Genomic DNA, 24,404 nt, shown 5'->3' on the forward strand with positions numbered 1-24,404 from the left:
GCACACTGTATCGAACGATTATGATTGTTAATGTCTGATAAGGGCATTAATTCATTACACGCTGTGCTAACTTAAGCTAAAAAATAAGTAAATCAAACAATATTGACTTTTAAAAGAAACCGTCGATTGTAAAATTATTTATTTGGCGTTTCTTTGTTATCGTGTAATTTATCAAAGATTTAATTAATTATGATTATCATTTTATATTTATTTATTAATCCCTATTGATGGTGGAGTTCAACGTAATGTTGTTTAAGTACCATTAATTCAAAGCATTGTGTACCACTAAACGACAAAAGCTTAAATTGTCCGGAACACACTTATCATCAAAGTGAATAAGTTGGTTATGTCTGTATATAAAATAATTTATAAAATTTAAAATAAAGCTTTGTTTTTAACAATGGCAACAAAACACTTAATCAACGCTGTGTATCTTCTTTAAAATGCCAAATCAATAGTGATAGAACAAAAGAAATAACGTTTATAATTAAAACAGTTAATTCATAGATCGTTCACAAAAGAAGGATACTTAATGTAAAAGGTCGTATGTAGCAATTTAGTACCAATTTTAATGTTAGTGGTAAATCCACTAACATAAGTCTCTTTGTAGTTAAAATAAAAGTAATAATTAATTAGATGTTTTAATAGTAACATACATTTGTTTTCACGCCTATTGAATAGAAAAAAAAGTGTATTACTATTAAGCGTATTATAAGTTGAATAACATACAATTTGCACATTTTTCTTATATGTAATGATATTTTTATCTATAGGTACTAGTTTTTTAACAGAACGACCTTGAAACTCTGGTATCATCGTCGTAATACTTATGTATTATATTTTTACATACCTACGAAGACTTATAACCATATATACGAGATTATAAAGATGATTCATCGTTATAGATATAACAATTAATCGATTATAAGCCGCATCCTATAAAAATGTTGCTGTTGAAAATAAAACAATTTACCACTGGTTTTTTATTCTCTATTCCAATCATAACAGGAGAAAAGCTAAATAAACAATATTTGACAGCAAATTGACGCGATATCATCATTGGTCGAGAGCTTGATTAATCTATGATATTCACTATGGATTTGCGAAAAAATTGCGTTTTGAACGTCGACGGGACTGTTATTAGAATTTTGAAAGTACAATTAAAGTGGATATAAGTCGTTTAAATAGTTTTGTATTAAAAATATTAATAGATATATTAATAAAAAATTCTTACAACTGCACAATATAGCTAAGTTATTAACAAATAGCATAAAATACGTAAATCTAAGATTAGTTTATCTTTATTCCTACTTTTATTGGAATAGGCTATACATTCCTATAGTTAAACCAAATGAGAGCGTGTTAAAAGTGTGTGATCACGATTAATATTCCAATGTATGGAATGGAACACATAACTTTTGTCATACACACATGCCTGAGTTACACATCTCCATGTGTAACACAGGCATGTTGTGTGAAAATAATTAAAACGCACTTTGTTTTAGCCAATATTCGGTTTTTGCACTCAAATCTATTAACTTATTAGTAAAATATCACTCTCTATGCTTACGCAGTCACCACTCAGCCTTATCAATTTATTAAATAGATGATTAATTAATTTTTGCTCAACCTTATGTGCTATAAAATAAAGTTCAAAATCGCTTCACTTTAATATAAGACTTCCTTCTATGATAGGAATATATTTTCTAGATTGTATTTCGATACATATAACATTATTGACGTGTGTGTTTGTCTCCGGTGGATTATATTACGAGTAATTAGTACATACGTGTAACGTGACTTGGCTAATGAATTATTTATATATAACGTAGTTTTATATAGCACTTCGCCAGACTTAATCCGCCACCAGCCTTGAGAACTAAGATGTTATGTCCCTTGTGGCTGTAGATCCACTGTCTCGCTCACGTTTTTTTTTTAATTTAAAACAGTACACCATCAATTGCCCGTATAGATTGGAAAATATTAATCCGTTAGAATACCGATGTGACACTTAACTTTAGAATAAGATTGAAGGCCCCTTGTAGTTACAATGACTTGCTTACTCTTGCAACCCAAGTAACATGATAAAAGTTTTGTGGTTCGGTCAAGTGAGTGCTACCCGGTCTGGCTAATAAAAACCCTAATTTTTTTACATGAGTAAGTAGAAAGAAAGCAATTCGTATGTCTGTTTATTATTATTAATGTAACTCCATATAACTTGTTTTCCGAAGAATCCGAATTTTTGGACAAAAAACCAGATAACTTTTATGGACAGACCTGGTGTTACAGCTCATACAGGTTTTTCGGCCTTATTAGATTGCAACTAGATGAATAAGATAGTCAAGTATATAGTGTATTAAAATGATTTTGTTTTTTGCGATTATGCAACATCCTACTTCAGGACATATTCTATCTTAACCGGTGATACATTATACAGGCATACGCCTGGGAAAGTACTTATACAAATTATTCTACTGTAAAATATAAAGACTCAGTATTATTGTGTTCCGGTTTGAAATGGTAAGCTATACAAGCATAGAAAGTATGTATTATAGCTTATGGTTGTCGACGAACTAACGATGTAAGGATTAGTTTATACTTATTGAAATTTCAATGGGCGAATTTTCATTAAGCATAATGTGGCACGTCAGGCTCAACAATATACGAACTTAATGGAGATGCGTTTAATGAAATACTCTAGAGGATCATATCAAGGGGTTAGTGTAAAAAAGTATTTGTATCGCTAACTATAAAGTACTGTTACATTACTGGGCTAAGGACTTTCCTAAGAAGAAATTGGAGCTTATCCCTCCACGCAGTACCGATGCAATTTTTTAGATACATATAGCAGCTTTCTTGGCAAAGTAAAATCCTCGTATTCACGCGTTTTACATCTAGGCCATGACGATAAATTCATTTAATTAATACGCCGAATAAAACAAATTACAAGCATAGTCCGTTGATATATCTTGTATATGATATCACACAGTGAAGCCCGCGTTATCAAAACGCTTGATTACATTCAATATTGATAAACATGAAGTGTAATATATTAATCACAAATCGCAAAATGCAAATTCTTCCAAAGACTCTCTACTTATCACGTGTTAAAAGAAAGTCCTCCCCGCCGTGTCTATCTGTCTGAACCTTAAAACTCAAAAACTACCGAAAGGGTTCTCATACGGTTTTCACCAGTGGGCAAAGTGATTCACGAGAAAAATTTAAGTGTATAAGAAATTGTTTGAAATATGACGTGGAAATTTAAAATGTCTTATGTCGCGTATACCATTAAAGTTATAAAAACCACGACATAAACCTTTTATGTAGAAGCTTATTCCAGTCGTGCGAAGCCACAAGCCAAATATGTATTAAGCTGATTTGAGATATTATTTGATACGTTTCGATAATGTAAGTATTTTTGCATGTACATTTTACTAAAAAAAAATATATTATCTTATCTGTTACAGATGATGATTATCTCTAAATATTAATGTAATGTAAAGTTTTGTCAAAACACCTTTAAAAAATACATTAGAATTCAAAAACGATATATCAGAGACTCAAAGACATTTTTTGTTAACGAAATGAATCGATAAACTGCACGCCTAATATAATATTTTGATTATCTATGGTCATAGGATTATCTATGGAATAAATATATAATTAAAAAAAAAATAGTTTCACTTTTTGTTATGTAATTTTATATGTGTATGATATTTAATAATTAAAAATGAAATGTAATAAAAGACTTACGATTTTTCAGACAGGAACCGAAGCAGAACCAAAGCCAGAACAAATATAAACACATAAATATAAAAACTCCGACCATAATAGACGATATTAGATCCATTTTGGTTTGTTTACATCGACGACTAAAACACGAAATGACAGTCCTTTAAATAATATCTTATCTATGCTTATCTATACGAAGTATCATATTGTGTAAAAAAAATTACAAATGACTGATAATTCATTTTTTGAAAAAAGAACTCGCAATGAACTTAACGAATGAATGAATGGTCGGATACTAACCGTCAAGGAACGTTTGCGTGGTTGTCCAATTGACTTACGTGTCGGAATTAGTACATCCTTTGGATTTATTAATACTTTTGATTGATTTTATATTCTATTGTTTTATATAAATTTACATTATGGATTTGTTATTAATTGTGGTATAGGTTTTTTATTGATTTCATGGTTAGTCTAGTGGTTATTTAATAAAACTATCTGTCCTGAGGTTCGATGCTGCCTTTAAGCCCCGCTTCGGTCCAATAAAAAGCTTTAAGTTTAGTTAGTTAGTAAAAAAATTATAATGGCTACCTAGAGGTTTGAACTTTGCTGTGATGATCAATCACTATCCTCGGAAAACACATAAAGCATTTGTTTCTCGGATATAGCCGTCTCTTCGGATTATTAAAGGGAAGAGAGAGACAGAGAGAGATCAACATTTGGGCACATATTTGTGCACTATTATATATAGCACACAGTTGGTTAGTCTCCATTAAGACTGACAGTTGCAACCGATATCGATCAGGAGGACATCATTTTACTTTACGAACTCTCGTTTATTTAGGTACTTAATTTTACGATACAGTTTTTAAATATTATTTCATATTGTAAATTATTATTCGCTTGTTACTTGGACTAAGATACGTCATATGAGGTACCTTATCAATTTTTATCATAATATTTAAGATTACGTACGAATTAACTTTCTATGAAAGAATATTGATAACGATTAAGGACCGTACTCGTGTAACTCACAAAAGTAAAAATAAAGTAAGAGCTCATAAATATCCCACTGCTGGGTTCTTCCTTCTTTTTTAGAGGTTATTCCACTAAGTTCCTCCGATACTTAGGAAAACGATTTGTATTTATTATATATGAAAAATATCATAACATATAATTTTTAAATAATGAAAACTTAGAATTATAAGCAATAAATTAAATAAAAAAACACCATAATAATTTGAAAACACGTACTCAATCCATAATAAAACGATAGTGACGCCCCGATGCATAAAAAAAACAAAAACACGATAAGCGCCGGCAGAGTTAGTATAATAGTTATTAATATAGAGTCATCCATTGTAAAGAACTTCACTTTATAACAAAAACTATGTACAAAATAATAATATAACACCTTTGCTAATTTATAACACCAAATAACTGTAAAAAAAAACAAAAAACAAATATTAAAAAATGAGAGATAAGTTTTATCAGGAGACAACTATACCTAATCGATAATCATGAGTGATCAATTTTAATTTATCTAACATATTTTAGTAAAGATTATAAAAAAAAATTATGAGGAACTAAATATATTTCATATTTGTTTTTTATTCCACTACTATTTCTGCATCAAAAGCGCTGAGCTTAGCATATATGTATTCTTATTATAATATAGGTATTCGCGGACGGGCAAATGAGTAAGTGGTCATCACCATAATTGATAATTACACTAGCACACTCATCCTAAAAACTGGAACACAACAATACTAAGTACTACTGTGCGGCGGCAGAACTTCATTGTAAAATTCTTATTATGTCGTCTTAATTGACCTTCATTACAATAATATTAAAACAATATCTTTATAGGCATCAAACACTTCCTGTATTAACATGAATTAAACTGTTAAATCAAGGTGTCAATAAAAAAATCTTCAATGATAAGAAAATTTTATTTCACAGGAAACAAATACTTCTACGGTCTAGTAAATAATAACGAGCTACAACATCACGTGATATGATATATCATATTAATATACAGACTAACTTATCTACTGTTAAAGGATATATAAATTATTCTACACTAAAATTCTTCTTAGTTTAGTAATGCATTGTATAACTTAGACATTATATTAAAACATTGCGTTTATAATAACGTAAATAATTGATTTTCCTATTTTGTAATTTTCGAGATTTTTACGTATGAAAAAATATGCGTAACTGTTATTAGTATTTCTTCCAACAAATGCAGATTCTTCGAACTGTATTATATTTCTGTATAACAGTCAGACGGACTGGAAAATGAGACATCTAATGGTCACAACCGTTGTCAGTCGTTGTGAGTCGTAGAGAGCAAATACCCATTTGCTCTTCACTCTAAGAAATATAAAGCATCCCATATATAACCAATGCGATACTAAACTTAGGAACTGAGACATAATGCCCTCAGAGCCTCTCTCAATCACAATACACACTGTTGTTGATTGGCAGTATAATATGTACGAGTAGGTATATTTCCTTGATAAGCATGAAAAAATTAATTGTGTTAGCCCAGAGTTTAATTTTTTTTTTATGGCATTGTTTGGCGGACGATATGGGCCTCCTGATGGTAAGTGGTCACCACCGCCCATAGACAATGGCGCTGTAAGAAATATTAACCATTTCTTACATCACCTATGCGCCACCAAGGGAACTAAGATGTTATGTCCCTTGTGCCAGTGATTACACTGGCTCACTCACCCTTCTAACTAGCCAGACAGGCTTGCACAAAGCCCTACCACCAAGTAAATGTTATGTTCAAATATTCTTTTATAACATCGATTACATACATTTTAGTTATTATTTGTTAGTTAGGACTTCCCATTCTAATAATTGTGATTAAATGCGATAATATTAATTCGATTTGAAATTTAATTCCAAAATATATTTATTATTAATTCCATAACCTATATCGGAATAATAAAACATTACTGAATTTCTCATGACGTGTATATCGTTCTAATAGATACATTGATAATCGAATTATGTGTCGATAATCGATTTTGAAATGATCATTGGAAAACTACCCGCTGACTCACTTTACTAAACAGAGTTATTTTACACCTCGTTGGTAATAACAGTGTTTGAATGGTTACGTATGTATATCTATATGACTTAACTCCTGAAATGGAAGTGATAAAATTGTTTTTAATTTAATAATCATTTGTTTAATTATAAATTGTAAGCTACTACAAAATAAGACAAAAACTCGCGCTGTGTTTCTCACGACATTTATTCTCAGGTCAAGGTAATTACTATTTAATAGTGGCGGTAGTTTTTACTTAGATTATCAATAAGTGTTTTTTTTTACTATATTGAATAAAATTTTAATAATAATTTTGTCTTTTGTCTCTAATTATAAACTAATTACATTCGTATTGAATTTTTCCAACCTGATTAAGTTTTACTTAGCTTTAAGTACTTTTTATAAAATCAAGTTACTGATTAAACTGATAGTATGTAGTATCCTACCAAGCATTTATTAGCCCAATGAAAACTATGAATGGGGTCACAAGGTGTCATCATTTGTTAGACAATTATCATACCTACTTAGCTTTAAGTACTTTTTATAAAATCAAGTTACTGATTAAACTGATAGTATGTAGTATCCTACCAAGCATTTATTAGCCCGATTGAAAACTATGAATGGGGTCACAAGGTGTCATAATTTGTTAGACAATTATCATACCTATACAAAATACTCATTGAAACATTTTTTAACAATATTCATATATTTCCTAACTTGGTGTTAGGGCCTTTTGGTATCGTCTGAGCTACCACCCACTCATCATACATTCTACCGCCAAACAGTAATACTTGTAATAATGTTTCGGTTTAAAGGGCCATCCAAGCAATGTTTAATATGTCTTAGAGTGCCAACGTCTATGGGCCTTGAATACCATATACAATCAAGTGGCCTATTTAAAGGAAATAGCCGTTAACACTTTAATACTATCACGGACAGTACACTAGACACAATATATAAGAATTTGTTTTAACGGCTAAAGCCGTTTACTATCCCTTAATGTGTCAAGCTTGAATTACGTGACTAGACGATAATAGTCCTAATGGCCAATTACAAAGGTGCAAATTTCGTATCACTCAGCCTGTATACCGTTGAGCTACTGAAGTTTTATGGTGATATTATATCTAAGAAAGATATCTACGTAATCTTATTCTATAGTGCTAACGAGAGCGTCATTTAGTAACGGCTAATTATACATATACGAGTGGGTTACTGTATACGTTAAATTTATAAAGCGAAATATAATACTGTAGACGTAGGCAGAACTTAATACAGACAGAAAAAAACTACAAAATAGAGTAATATAATATTGACGAAACATTTATGTTTTTTTTTTTCTATCACAAAAAGGCAAAGATCGCCATTTTGGACAATCTTATATATATAGCTCTGGCAGAAGTGTAATATCAATTAAAATAATACTTAATCACAATATTACGAATTCAACGACATTTTATCAACGCACGAAACGAAAAATTTTAATTAGTTAATTATTTGATAAAAATTATTTACAGATCACACTGATATATCACTTTGACAGATAACAACTACTATGGTAACCATAGCAATGAAAGAGTTGAAAAAAAGCAAGAGTTCCGTGGTCGTTGACTGGAAGACATCTTACAATACAATATACTGTTTGTAAATATAAACTATTCATTTCATATACGAACTTAATTCGTTACGTCCCTTTGCTATTAACTACAGGGGCTCTAACTTCTAACTACAATGCTGAAATGAAACACTATTTATTTTTGGTATTAAAAGAACTGACGATGCTGGCATTCTGATGGCTAATTGTCATAAAGCTTATTGTTTGCACAACCCTACAGCCAGTTCTGCGAAAATAGATAAAGACCAGGCTAAGTATTTTATTAAATTCAATAGTTATATTTTCATTCTACTCTTTGGACCATTTGTCTATACTAATATTATAAATGACAAAGTAACTCTGTCTGTCTGTCTCTCTCTGTGGACCTTTCAAGACCAAACCAACGTACAGATTTTTTTGAAATTTGATATTTAGGTCGCAAGTTTGAACTTCAAGCTAGCTACATTTTACTCCTAACACCTACAAACCAACCTCTTAAACGAGTGAAGTTGCGGGTCACAACTATTGTTTAATAAATACTTTTTGAAAAGGATGATGATGTCTCTAGCTACTAAGTATGCTATTTGTTCCATGACAATAGAATCTGTTATTAAAAACAACATAAGTAATATACTTAAAGATAAAACTTCAAAATCGTTAAATAAAAAATTGAATACAGTAAAATGTTTTGCTGTCCCTACTCACAGGATATAATTATCCACTTGACATCTGACCGCTCCTTACATCATCCAATCAGATGTATTAACTAATTTATGACTCTTATTACATACGTGATAAATATATATATTTAAATACAATTTTTATTTAGGGTTGGTAATACTGCTTTTTACTTCGGACAGTACCAACTGCCCCGTTGGTTATATATAAGGCCTCAAATTCCGTGTTCATTATCACTTTGATCATTACATATTTCTGTATAATTTTAAAACTACGAAGATATGCCGTTTTTTTAATAGTTCCTAAGTAGTATTTAAGTTATATTTAATGCTATACGCTTATCATACTATGTAGATCCATTTAATAAATATACGAAAACCATTACGCGTGTAAGATTGTATAAATATTTTTTAAAAATGTTTGTTTCTTATTTGAAACTTTCATATGAAATGAAAACCAAGATTTAAAAACTGTTTTACCAAACTCACAAGAACATTTTTACTACTAATTTTTTTTCGTTTTTTTTTGTAACGCTTAACCGAAAAAACAACTAAACTAATATGCATAAAACTTATACAAGAAGATTCAGCCCCTTTTCGGAGAAAGTTTTAGTGTATTTGTAAGTAGATGAGCTTCATAGTCTCATATTAAATTTTAGACTATCGAAGTGACAAGCATTATTTTTAATTTTTTTATGAAGATTATATTTGAGCACGCGTCCCATCTATGAGACGGTGGCCATCTATGAGAGAGGAAAGGGACGGAAGTGCGTAACAGGAAAATCAAATTAAGTATACTTTATTCAAGTAGGCTTATACAATCATCATTTTACCAAGTATATTAAGTGAAGCTACCACCGGTTCAGAATGTAGTGTCTACAGAGAAGAATGATACTTCGAATATATATAATATTGTTAAAATATATTGTGACGCAACAGTGAGTATTCCTATTTTGTTAGACATCCCGAAGGAAGTCTCTAGCTCCAAGATTATAAAGGAAGATCGACTTGATTTGACCAATGAGTGCGCTCGGTTTTTTTGTTGGTCGTCAGATAGAATCAATACATTTTCCGAGGGGATATCATAATGTTAATATTGCTTTTTGTTAAGGTACACATTATATTATGCGAGTACTATAGTATAAATATCGCGCACTTTTTTTAAATATAAAGTAATATCCGCATTATAATAAGACGTGAGAACGACTTCTCACATAATTCGTCAATAATTTCTTAAAGCAATAATAAGCAACATGTACAGTTTAAACCAAGTCATATAAGAACTTTGTTATAAAAGATTTTTATTAAAACAAACGCACTACAATAAATATACTTCATTAGCCAGATAAAATAAATTACATTACATGTGTTTTTTTTTTTTTATTTTAGTATCTTGTGGAATAATTGTAATCATTGTTAATAAAGATATTTCTAAAACCATAGTTAATGAAAAAGACTCACCACAAAATATTACACAATATCGAAAAAAGATGCAACTAAATAATGTCACCACCATCGCCCCTGGCAATGCGATAGCAACCGAAAAATCCACCATTTTTTTAATATTTTTCACTCGAAATAACACATTTTGTGTTATATAAAACCTTTTTAGTAAACAACAAGTCGAACAAAAGAATTCGCTTGTGTTAATAAAATAATTAAAAAAAAATGTCTTTAATGTAGACACGGATTTCAAAATTAGAACGCAAAATGCAAATCATAATAACGAATGATGTTGGAACGGGATATGAAAAAGCACTTTTGTTTTAGATATGAAATCTTATCTTTTATTTTCGTATCGGGAAACAGGATTCAGAAGTGCTTTTATGACGTAAGTACGTAAGGTGTGTTCATTATCAACAGACAAAATAAATGTAACATAGCTTAATAAAATACGTTAAATAAACCGAACTGGACTGCTTACAGGACATTAATACTTACGCAACAAAAATAGAATGCTTATATTCTAATAATTATTCACAAAAATTATTAATTTTAAATTTTCTCCTAACTGTCGAGACATTAAAATCAGCCATCTATATGACAATAGTTGAAGTAATTTATAGTACAGCTATTCGACGCTAGATGGCGTCTCAAATATTATTTAAATTACGCCATCTAGCGTTAAGTGTGATATCTGATATGGGCTGTATAGATACTATAAGTGTCGTAGTTCCGATGATAAAGCGCCCGCTTAGCATGCCGAAGCTAAAGGGATAAAATAATGATTTCCATTGTATATTGATTTCTATTCTCTATAAGTTTGTAGCGTCAACGTAAACATCCGTCAATGCTGGTGTTCCACAAGGCTGCGTTCTATCAGCCACTTTGTTTCTTCTGCATATCAATGACTTGTTGCAAATCAGTAACATTCACTGCTATGCAGACGACAGCACCGTAGACACCTCATACACCGGCCGTGCTAATATTTCTCGGGAAAACGTCGAAGAAAACCGGAATAAACTTGTGTCTGAAATCGAGTCTTCGTTAAACAAAGTCTCGAACTGGGTTCGGCTAAACCTAGTCCATTTCAACCCCAAAATGACGCAAGTTTTCGTGTTAACTGCTAAAAAAACACCATTTGTCGTATCTCCACGATTCGAGAACATTCCGTTAGCCGCCACAGCTAGTATCGGAATACTTGGCGTCAATATTTCGAGCCTGGTTCAGTTCCGCGGTCAATTGGAAGGCAAAGCTAAATTGGCATCAAAAAAGGTCGGTGTGCTCAGCAAGGCAAGACAGTATTTCACGTCGGCCCATCGTATAAGACTATGCAAGGCGCAAATTCGGCCTCACATGGAATACTGCTCTCACCTCTGGGCGGGTGCTCCCCAGTACCAGCTCCTTCCATTTGACCGTATCCAACGTAGAGCGGCTCGAATTATCGACGATCAAGCCCTTTCTGATCTGCTTGATCCTTTGGCTTTGCGTAGAGATGTTGGATCGCTCTGCTTCTTCTACACAGTTTTTCACGGGGAAGTTCCGAGGAATTGTTCGGATTAATCCCGGCTGCTGAATTTCACTTTCGGACATCTCGTCAAAATTCCAAATATCATCCGCACCACCTAGATGTCCGAAAATCCACCACAGCGCGATTTTTAAGACATTTTCTGCCTCGCACAATCACTCTGTGGAACCAGCTTTCGCCGGCGGTTTTTCCGAACCGATACGACTTGGGAACCTTCAAGAAAAGAGCGTACTCCTTCCTGAAAGGCCGGCAACGCACCTGCAAGCCCCCCGATGTTGCAGATGTCCATGAGCGGTGGTAGTCACTTTCCATCAGGTGAGCCTCCTGCTCGTTTGCCACCTCTAACATAAAAAATAGCCTTGTATTTACAAATTATAAAACAAAAGCAAGATGTAGCGCGCGGAACAATATTCGGCAGCGACAAAAGCGAATACAAAATCAAAAGCGAATGCAAATTCTTGGTAGTCCAAAACAACGCGTCGTTTTGTAAATACGTCAAAAGTGCTATCAAATTAATTAATTAATGATCTATTAGATAAATTGTTAATCGATCATCAATACTCAATACGTGTTTAACTTTTGATGAGCCTTCTTTAATAAATGATAAATATATTGGAAGTTGGTAAGATTACCGCATTTAGCCACAAAGAGTCCAGCTTCATAATATACATTTGCTGTAACCCATTTTTAAAATAGTTTTATTGACTATGAATTACAGCGCGATTTTTTTATACTTAGTGTGTTATAATGTTGCATTAGGTATATTCAATGTGCAACATACTATCAATGTTTGGGTATAACTCAATTGTGCCAAAAAAGTTTCCGATAACAAGCCAATGCATTTAGATAATACTAGTCGTTCGCTAATATGTACTATTTCATAAAGAAAATAAGCATAAACGATACTTTTTGAATTAAATCATTACATTTTGATTGACATCTATTTATTTCGAAACTTACTGATCTGTTATCAACAACTTACATGAGCAATAATTTTATAAAAATCAGGAAGAAAAATGGAACTGGAATAGTTGCCAAAGAAACCACATTCACTGGAACCCTGGGAGAGTTCTTTCCATATAGTAAAAGAATACCAAAATATCAATATTAACTAGAAGAAACTTACTATATTTTATACTACATATATATCTAATACAAAACGAACATGTAATAGAACCAAAAGCAAAGGCATACTCACATTTTTTCATTGCTTTTATAACACTTCCAGAATAAATACACCAATAATATTAACGTGATCGCTATTGGTGTTATCACTATTTTCATCACAGTACCCGTAACCACATCACCTGGCACCTCTGTTGCGTTCATTTTAAATAAACGAAAAAGTTTTTTATATAAAAATTGAAACTAAGTTCAAAAATTCACATCTTAGTACAATCGAAACAGTTTATAAAAAAAAAAAAACTATAAATTGGCGCGAATTAGTTCAACGTCTTTGCTCTATGGAGTTCTAATGTTACGACAGCTATGGTTGTAATTAAATCACTATTACGTTGTAGTATTGACCGTGAAATGGTCGTTTATCGTTTTTTTTTTTTTATCGTAGAAGTTTTATCTCTATGCAAATAAATGTAATGTTTGCTATTAAGATTAACTCGTTATAATAATATAAATAGTTGAAGAGTTGTTTTGAGTTAATACATGATGGCAACAATGACTCATAAATACAAAAAGTTAACATATCACTAAAGTTCATCAATAATTTTAATATAAAAACATTACGATAACACGCCATGTTTAAATTATTCCATGAAAATCAAACAAAACCGTATTTATATGCTTTCAAGAGAAATAGCTTATCATATAAACTTAGGTTAGGTATTCTGATATTTATTTTTTTATTGGCATCGGTAGACTGTTAAATTAGCACCATTAATCATAGATATGGACGCCATATTAAATTCTAACCATTATTTACATAACGAATACGCCATCAACCTTGGGAACTAATATGTAACGGCCCTTATTATATAGGTACACTGGATCACAGAGTTGAGTCTTTGAGCCAGACCAAACAGGAATACAATATTACAAAGTTGTCTGCTTGTTGGCAGAATGCAGTATAGATGGTACCCAGTATAGATAGTACCCAGACAGGATTACCCAATCAGCAAGTAGATTATTAAAATTTGGTTTATCTTTAATATATCCTTTGTAATATATATGTTAACTTTGAAGGTAATCGATGCAACGACGTCGCAGTGTATTTATCTCGAACAGATATAACAATATCCATTGAGATTAAGATGAAAAGGCATACTGTTGTAGACAATTTTTAAGCAGCGTTTTGGATTTCTGTTAAAATAATTAAATCATTCTTGGAAGATAACAAATTTATATAAAACTAATTCACCCGCGTGTCAATGGAGGGGGGGGGGGGGGTAGTGCGTTTATCGTGGTCCTGTTGACGTTCTTAAACTTTATCTATAAAAAGTAGCCTATGTCTTTACTTGGTGTTTAATCTTGTTTCATACCAAATTTCAACAGGTTCAGTTCAACAACGAAAGCTCAACAGACAGACAGAGTTACGCATATATAATAATAGTATAGTTTAGCTGCTTCTCATCTTCTTTAAAATATAGCCTTCAACGATCTTCGGATCGCGTCGATTGGTCATACTGCTATAACGATACGTTCGATACTCTTTACAAGATTGAGTCACAAAAAAATATATTATATATTTAAAGATACGTCACTTTTTTCCTAGAACTTAGGCTTCACTTAAAATCTTATGAGTCATTGATTAAGCAATTGTGTCTTCTAACGAATGTAAAATCAAGTATGAAAGAAAGAGATAAATAATGTTTACTAAACACCCGCTAAACATTATTTACAAATACGGCCGTTAATGTTTTACAAGATTAACATATTCACGACATCTGGTATTACCCGAGATGAAATCTTATCAACCTAAAGAGAGTTATCTAGCATATGATCTAATTAATAGTGTAAACGAGACACAACAGGCTTATAAAACAATAGGCAATTAATTGGTTTATAAATATAATGTATGTATACGGTTTGTTGTGTCTGTCTTGGACCATACAACTGTATAACTTGAGTATTTATTCTAAATTTATTTCAATATTAACATTAAAATATTATAACCATATGTTGATATGTTTGTGTTTTAAGAAGATTTATATGAACGGATTGATTTGACTAACATGAAGGATGACGCTCTAGAGATGCAACGGACCTTCAAATTAATATTTCTCCAAATATATTTCCTACGTAACAATAACAAATTTTGATTGTGGTTCAAATAACTAAAATATAAAAATGTAAAAAAAATGTTGCTTTGTTTATACAGAACGATAGAGCGAGTTTTATACCCTAAATTAAATCTGGACCGCAAACATTGCAACCGAATTTAATAAATGCGTTAATTGACAGACATAACAATCAGATCAGTCTAAGCAGATGATACTACTGAACAATAAGATGTTTATTGAATGCATTAGAACCTTCAAGAACAAGCTGCTAAGAAAACAAAGGCAACAAACAGCATGCGACATAGATTTACAGTTTTATCTAAATAAAGCTAAGCTATCCATTCAAGTACAAAACAACCGACATCCACACTCAAGTGGTTCAGTATTTACTGTCAAATTGCGAAGACTCGATAATGCGTCATGCAAGTCATATGACGGCTTATCATATATTTAGAAGTCGGTCTTAAAATAATTCAAAAAGAATCAAAAATAAAATCTTGATTGCTGTTATCGATTTGTAAAGAGAATGATCTATAAAAGGAATAATAATGTGTCTAGGTTTTTATTAACCTAGAAAAAAAAAACAAAAGATGAAATTAAAGTTACGTTAGGAGCTCTCGTCTAGGATTGTCTCGTAGAAAGTAGCAGTAATTTGGTGTTAACGCTTTGTGCAAGCTCGTCTGAGTAGATATCACCCGATCACCACGTCACTTAGTACCGCCAAATAACAATACTGAGTACAGTATTCTGGATTGAAGAGTAAATCAGCCATTCTAACTACATAGGTTTTAATATTATTCTTACAGTAAATCGGTTAACAATAACGATTGTAAAATTTTACTAAACTAAAACTTTTAAGCCCACAAATATTCCTAATCTGAGCAAAGCGTGTCCTTGTCGTAATATGAAGCATACACATGTAGCTAAGCAACAGACACATGGAAGTTTCCTCAAAATGTTTTCCTTCACCAACACAATTTAAAAATCATCTAATTATTCGAAATTAGGTAAATCAGCCCTAAAATTTTATATATAAAATTATTGCTTTGTACAATGTTCTTCGTCTTTAAAAATCGTCGGAACAGTTAATACTCTATTTCCCAGTAAGAATACAACTGTCATCAGCGACTACGTAACGGAAACAATTTCCCTAGATAGTTCCTTTTCTCATACGCTACGTATTAAACTATCGGTTTGACTTCCTTCTGTGCATATTTTGTATAACTTTGTACAATATTGAGCTACATATGGAAAAGTATTTAACTGTTGTCGCTACGGAAAATCATTCATTCGTCAACGATTGAATGATTTATATACATATATTATTTATTTGATGTTTTCAGTTTTTTGTACGCTTAGATCTTTTAAGCTACGCAACGGATTTTGATATGGTTTTCAGATCCACATTACATATTTACAAAATAATGATTCGAGAGGAAGGTTCACATGTATAATATATGCATATTATATCAGAGAAAGCCAAGTATTTTAACTTTTCTAGCTGGAATAAACCAAGACTTTTTCTTTGTGTGTGACTTTGTGTAATGTGTGTTCTTCTGGGTACCCATTATTTATAAACGTTGAAAGATGTTGATATTATATCAGGCAGAAAAAGAACTATTTTTGTATGAACGAAATCTCTCTTTAGTCTCTATAGAAAGTATGAAGACATTTGTCAGTAAAAATTAAAATATAAATATAATAATAATCTTTTCAAAAATTTTTTCGGCGACGTTTAAAACTTTTATTTTTCTTTTAGAACCCATTTTACATCCCACTTGTTTTGTTGCATCAGTTAACATTTTTATAAGGTCTTATGTTTCAAATCTTTAATATCCACGTCTATAAATATAACAGCACTATAGTACTACCAAGAAAATAACCTACGCTAATAATGTTACAATGTACTTCTAACGAGGTAATAACAAGTCCGCATGTCTTCGTTTCTATAAAGATTCTTATCAGAATAACTAAGTAAAACAAAATTGAAACCGCGTGATTCAAGTCCGTCAGACCTTATTGACAAATTAGATCCGTAACAAGTCATGTGATTATATTGTTGTTCACAACAGGTCATTCATTACCAAGCTTAGTATATCAAGAACGAGTGAATGGTGAAATTAAATATTGAGTATCTGCGACTGAGGTTAACTCGGTACTAATAATTATTTATAATATAACTTTGGGAACCGATATAATTTAGTTACACTGGCCCACTAAACCTTCAAAACAGAACTGCGATACTATGTATTGCTGTTTGTCGGCAGAATATATTGGTCATACCCTATATCTATAAAAAAATCACACGTTATTGGTAATTATGGTATTTTGCATAGGTTTTTCCGAAAATATGTCTCAGACAAAGCTCAATACAAGATGCGCAATTCGCACCAGACGGATAGGTTGTCAAAAATAACTACCTACTACATAAAGTAGTCATGTAACAATAACAATAACACTTCGATCTTTTGACTTTGAATTCAAAAAAAAAAACAGACGTACAAATAAATATTGAAGGTGTTCAATTAAATTAATTATATAAGACCTCAAACTCTTTTACCTTGACATAGAATGCAATCGATTATTTTTGACATGGGTAAATCAAGTGAATGCATTTTGAATTAAGAAAAAAAATAATACATTTGTTATTTATCTATTTAAGCTGTGTGTATGAATGTAATATGTTAAAAAAAAAGTACTTAACGATGTCGAGAACATTAAAAGTTAATAAATAATATTCCGTTATAAGTATTTCAATTGTTTTTATTACTTAATAAATAAATTGTGAAATAACAAATAATACACACATTAATTATTTTATTTTAATTATATAAAAAATGCAATAAAAATACAAGATGGCGCCGATATTTGTCTATGAGTAAGAAGACATTGAAAACATACAACTACATTACGTGATTCAATTAGCGATCTAATATACCTAATCTGCTAAATTGGATGTAACTAGAGACACGGCAATTTATTTCGGAATTATTCTAGACATTAACACTATTCTATATTGGATTATAAACAAAAAAATAAATAATATAAAATAGGTAGGTACTTTATAAGACAAACGAAATCAATTTTACAATTAAATCATACAACAAATTGTAGTTAGTTCAAATTAACGTCAGTAAAAAATTCGTTTATTTTTATAACGATAGTTTTTAATAATTCAATTTATAAAGTAAGATAATTATGACATTTTAACAAAAAAAAAACAAACATTGGATCTATTATAGTTAAATTACCATGCTTCATAATTACACCCATAGGGCATTCATTATAATTAAAAAGTAGAATAAAGATTGAAACTAAATACAAATATATTTTTAATATCTTACTTATTATAGTTATCCTTATTATTATTTTAAATGGCAAAGGTGTTTCTTTGTTCTGCCTCTGGCTTAAACACAGTTTAAGATTCCGATACACATATGTACCTTGTTATATTTAATTCAAATATTTTAAAAAAAACACAATCCCAATTTAAAAAAAAAATGTTTCTATGAAAACAACAAATAGAATAAGTACTAAAATAGAATATAGCAATAGAAAACTACGTGACATAACTGATACATAACTGCAACAAAGTACATGACAGTCTATTATTAAAATTGCAGTGACTATTATTTAAAAGTAATTATTATTTCAAATTGATATCGTTCTTCCGCAATAATATTATATATAAATTCCCGGAAAGAGTTCTACTAGGCATTCAATTGTAGTTCGTTTATTAAACCGGTACAATAATTATGATATATTAATAATTACACACCCCTACTTTGCATGGAAGGTTATATTTGTTTAAGCATTTACCAGCTTCTCCTCGTCGTGAATTCGTCATGAATATTTAAAAAGTATATTTTAGTGTGCTAACTTTTCGTTTTTTAATTTTAAAATAATATACTAAACCATTATTTTTAAGAACATGGAATTCACGCTTGTCACTTCGATTATCTAAATTTAAAGTGAGCGGCTGCTTATATAATAATATTATATACTAAAACATTTTCCGAAACGTGCTGCGTCTGCTGTTATAAGTTTTACGTATATTGGTTTGGTAGATTTTACGTTAGCTAAGACAAAAAAAACAAATATTCGTTTATTATAGATTGATTTAAATATGTATTTAGTTGCATTGAATTCGAATAAAAGTTTTATATCTATATAAAATCATGATATGAGATAACGAGAATGACACCTATTTCCTATGACCAGTAAATAAATGAAAATTTCATTTTAATTTTCAATGCTTGACTTTTAAGTGGTTAGCATGGCGTATTATGAATACTTCACATTGTTGCACAAATGCGCAAATTGATATTAATGTTACTAATATAACCTTATTGTCACGACTTTAATATACACTGTTGTTTCATTTACTTTAGGAGAGGTAAAGGTCAGTGGCTATTCGTCCTATAATTATATATTCTTGAATAAATAAGAAATAAATTTCATATAAGTACGTATTTCTTCAACTATTTTTGAATAGGTATAAATATTGTTCACTCTCTATAATTATGACACAGACATTCAAATCCTATTTAATTATGCATACACATAGAAGCAACATGACATTTATTTTTATTTGAATAATTATATGCATATTGTTATATAATTTTAAATCTGTAATTCATCGATGTAGTCTTCGTTATCAAAGAAATTTTATAAAATATTTTAAGAGTGATTAAAAAGCAAGGTCTTCTCGTTTAAATTACCCACTGCATCACGAATTTAAATATTAAAAAAAATAGTGAAAATGTTTAAGAAAAAAAAACTTACCGTTATTTTTGTACACTATAAATATTATTCTTATAAACATTATTAATATCAATATAAATATTGGTAAGAGTCCTAAAATTTTTCCTGTGTCCATTTCAGTCGAGTCACTTTTTTCCATACTATCAATACTACCGGTAAAGTCTTTAACAATTACACTGTCATCAATATCTGTTTGTTCCATTTTATAAAAAAGTTATTAAAAATTATAAAACCTTTTTCGTTTAAAAACTCAAACTTTTTTAACGTAACGTCACTGTCAGACACAAAAAAGCGCGCGAAAATATATTATTTTGAATCTGTATTTTATATTTTTTCGGTGAAGTGTCTTAGTGCGACGCGTTTATAAGACTGTTACGTTCGCTCGGTTTATATGAAATAAGTCGACAGTTCACGATACGTTGTCACTAATTCCCTTATCATAAAGTCGATTTTCAAGAAAACCCTCGAATTATGAATGGTTTGTGTACTTTAAAGCACTAGATAAGTACTGTAATTTCTTATTATCAGCCGTGATTTAAATTATATTGAAGTAATGAATAATGTACTAAACTGATTACTATCGAATGATATTGTACTGTTTAATTTTAGCATTTCAATTATTTTTGGCGCGGAGACAACACCAAAAAATTGTTATGTTATTTTTTCCTATTTACTGTCTTTTCTCTTGTATGGTCCCTTATAATTAATTTAGTTGCCACGTCTATAAATATATATGTACTCCGAAACCTGTACCGAAAAAGCACAAAAAAAATGAACACTAAGCTCGGTCATTCTGTAATATTGATAATAATGTTTTTATGTTGTTATTAATATGTTATTGAAATCAATGTACGACCTACATTATATAGTATATCAATTTTCTAATTCCTTTGACCGATAAACTTCTTATCAAAATGCAGCATCATAACATACAATAAATATGATTTAACAAACACATTTAAGTTTAAGATATTATATACTTAACGTATATGTCTGATTCGTATCTATTTGATAAGTTTATAATTATAAAAAAATAAATATACTAATAAGATAAACAATATGGTGAGTAAATATTATTGCTTAGATTTTATTTTTATACAGCATTTAATTTTATTAATTTTGTATACATGTGGGTATTATGTGCTTCCATGTGTGTTAGCGTTTGTGTAAGTGAACGGGTTTCGAAATTATTTAGCATAGAGTTCGAATATGTTATAGAACTACTTCCTAGTAGTAAATTTTACCTTCGTACGTGCCAACGGATGCTGGCGTATAACATCTATTTTGTTTAAATTTAAATTTACTGGTAGTGCAAGTTCCTGATTCTCACTCATTATTACATTTATGACACTAACTAATAATAAATTTGTATTGTTTGAAATTCGAATGAGTCAGAGTGACAGTTACAAGGGTAGCTGTCTGTCGAAAATTCGTACAGGTAAAATTAATACAAAGTTACACCTCCCATATCAGCAATAAGTAGAAATCTCCAAGAACTTCCTTACGTTATAAAATAAACCAATGCCATAATTTCAGCTTTCAAGGGTAGTTTTGATTGTACTTGTGTTTTTCTGATATTCGTGTATATTTTTTTTTTTTTCACAAACTTACCCATCCGTACCATTAGCTTAACTTACTAACTTACAACAATGGCAATTGTTTTCTTAAACACGTTACAGATATAAAAACAGTATAACAATTATTATGCCTTTTTTGCCTTCGTCATTTATTTGTATTATACTGTTATTAACATCTATAATTATTTCTAATGTAATTACTTGAAAAATTTCATGGCCCACAATTCGTGGGCCATTTAAAACATGTTTTAAATAAACTAAACAATAAAAAAAAATGTCACATTTGACGTTGAAATCATTGATCTCAACATATTGCTAACTCAGCTTCTTGGACCGAGCTGCTATCATAGTCGGTTTATATGTTCGTGTGTTCGACACATCGAAAATCATATGAACTACCTGGGCTCCAATTATATAGTTATAATTCTACTGACCAATTGACAATTTATCGTAAATCAGTCGAAAGATAATCATTGCCGTATAGACGATTTTTTATTCTACAAACGCAACGATACAGTTGTCGTTCGGTCAAAGTTAGATTGAAATAATCGAATAGTAACCGATATATATAAGTAAAATCGATCATCAGTTACGATTAAGCCGAAGTTAATTTTTGTGAGTAATACGAAGTTGGGTCGGAAATTAATCGGAAACGTATCAATATATTTATATGTTAGTAAGGATGGCCTACAGTCTACACTGCTTGCTCTGTGAATGTTCGAATAGAAGTAACAGAGTTCCACCAGGTGACACATTACATACATACATATATTCTTCGAGTTATAAAAGATCTGAACTAAACATTGTAAGACAAATTTTTACGTTTCTCAATATTATTAAAAACGTACCGAATGTTATCTCAAGGCAAATATACGTACGTCATACTGCAACGTCAGTTAGTTTAAGGCTTAGTCGGAAATGAGAAAAAACAATTTGCTCAATCTCGAAATCGAATAACAAATATTTGTTTATTACGGTTTCCAGCAAAAGATTTCAACATTTTTGAGTTATCATTCTCAAAACTAATATTTTAATCTGTGTCATTCGCATTTCGCATTTCACAATAGTGCCCTTCGAGTTTCCTCTTTGTTCTGTTGAAAGGGTTAATATTTTTTATCACCTATATAAAGGAAATTATACGGTGATTCACTTGATGATGATGAACTTTCTTTATGATATACGGCAAACGTTCAAATAAGGTACCTGATGTAAGTAGTCACCACCGCCCATAGACAATGGTGCTGTAAGAAATGTTAAACATTCCTTACATCACGAATGCGCAACCTTGGAAACTAAGATGTTAAATCCCTTGTGCCTATAGTTACATTGGCTCACTCACCCTTCAAACCGGAACACAACAATGCTGAGTAGTGCTCTTTGGGGGTTCAATGAGTGGATGGTACCTACCTAAGTGAACTTGCACAAAGCCCTACCAAGCGCCAAGTAATAAGTATCGTGAGTAATGAGCGATTAAAATTGAATCATGCAATTTCAAACAAAATTAACAGCTTTGAATATGAAATTACACAATATTTTATTAATAATGAAGCGGTGACACTATCGCTTATTATCTCGATATTAATATTTTCTCTTGTCATTCAGTCTATTTTAAAACAATTCGTTATTATCAGTTAGATTCATTGATATCATCGTTTAAAATAGATTTTCATGACGTATAAACTTCATAATTAGATAAAATTAAGAATTATAATTCAATGATTTTTAATAAAACTTTTTCATATTATATTAAAAGATATTTTTCTCTTTTTTAGGTCGCAAGGCTCACAATTTTCAATGTTAAACATCAATTCATAATTTTTAAAAAATGTTCGAATTTTTAATACGTAACGGCAAATAATTGTTAGGTATATGGCTTTACAGCTATAGTACTAGAAGTAAACCTTTCCAAATGAGCCTTAAATAAGACGGTACCGCTTAACACGTGATGCGATCCTTAACTTCCACCTTAATTAAATCTTTAAGGTAAAGCGAATTCAAATCAAATCAAATAAAAATATACTTTATTCAAGTAGGTTTTTACAAGCACTTTTGAATCGTCTGATCATCCCATCGGATTTTAAAAGAAATTGATACATTAAGTATTTGTATTTGAAGAAGCTGCTGTGGCCGAAATCGGTCGGGAAACAAGGAGACATATGTAATTATATCGTGAGGCTTCCGATTTATTAACTAACTGAAGCCCCGGCTTTACCAAACCTTCACTTCCATTTTACCCTCATACATACTTTGATTGATTCCCTTTTTCGCAACTTTAAGGATTTTCTCGATAAAAACTTTCATAATTTCCAAAATAAATCTCATTTAAATCGCTTCGGTGGTTTAAGCTTGAAGTGGGAACGGACAGACGACAACTCAATAAGCACCACATCGAAGTATGAAAACAGTTATAACATATAGACTTAAATGAAACTAACTATACGTGAAAAGTACATTTACACAAAACAATAAATAGAAGAAATAAATAAAATTAAGTAAAGGTATTTTTTTTAATATGAATTAATTTTTGTAGTATACAAATACTATCATTAAATACATACGTCAAAATATTTTTTAGTTATTTATAGATTTTCGAAACACCATCGGCATATTCACAAAATATTAAGTAAAATAAAAAGGTAAGTAAAATAATATCTAATAAAATAAAATTGTAGAAGATACATAGTACAATGGAAATATATATTATATAACTATATTTTATAATATTCCCCTCATAAAAGTTTTTGCTAAAGTTCAATTAAAAAAAAAAAAGTAATACGTCTCTATCGAACAAAAAGATA

At 30.5% G+C, this 24,404-nt stretch overlaps 2 protein-coding genes across 4 annotated transcripts in view; one reads left to right on the forward strand and one right to left on the reverse strand.

Annotated features, from left to right (window-relative positions):
- Positions 1-24,404, forward strand: part of LOC135193967 (U6 snRNA-associated Sm-like protein LSm6) — a 388,927-nt gene that overhangs the window by 189,263 nt on the left and 175,260 nt on the right. The gene's annotated exons all lie outside the window — the stretch shown is intronic.
- The window catches only part of LOC113397697 (uncharacterized), a 54,690-nt gene that overhangs the window by 20,371 nt on the left and 9,915 nt on the right, over positions 1-24,404 (reverse strand). The window contains exon 1 of one of the 3 annotated variants that reach the window (XM_064218615.1): positions 20,051-20,404. The exons of 1 other annotated variant lie outside the window; for it this stretch is intronic. In XM_064218615.1, the coding sequence (XP_064074685.1) occupies positions 20,051-20,231 (181 nt within the window). In that variant the 5' untranslated portion in view covers positions 20,232-20,404. Of the gene's footprint in view, positions 1-3,753; positions 4,043-20,050; positions 20,405-24,404 lie in introns of those variants that run through there. One more of the 3 variants, XM_026636135.2, reaches the window with a different exon arrangement.

Source organism: Vanessa tameamea, chromosome 23 (genome assembly GCF_037043105.1).
Source record: "Vanessa tameamea isolate UH-Manoa-2023 chromosome 23, ilVanTame1 primary haplotype, whole genome shotgun sequence".
NCBI lineage: Eukaryota > Metazoa > Arthropoda > Insecta > Lepidoptera > Nymphalidae > Vanessa > Vanessa tameamea.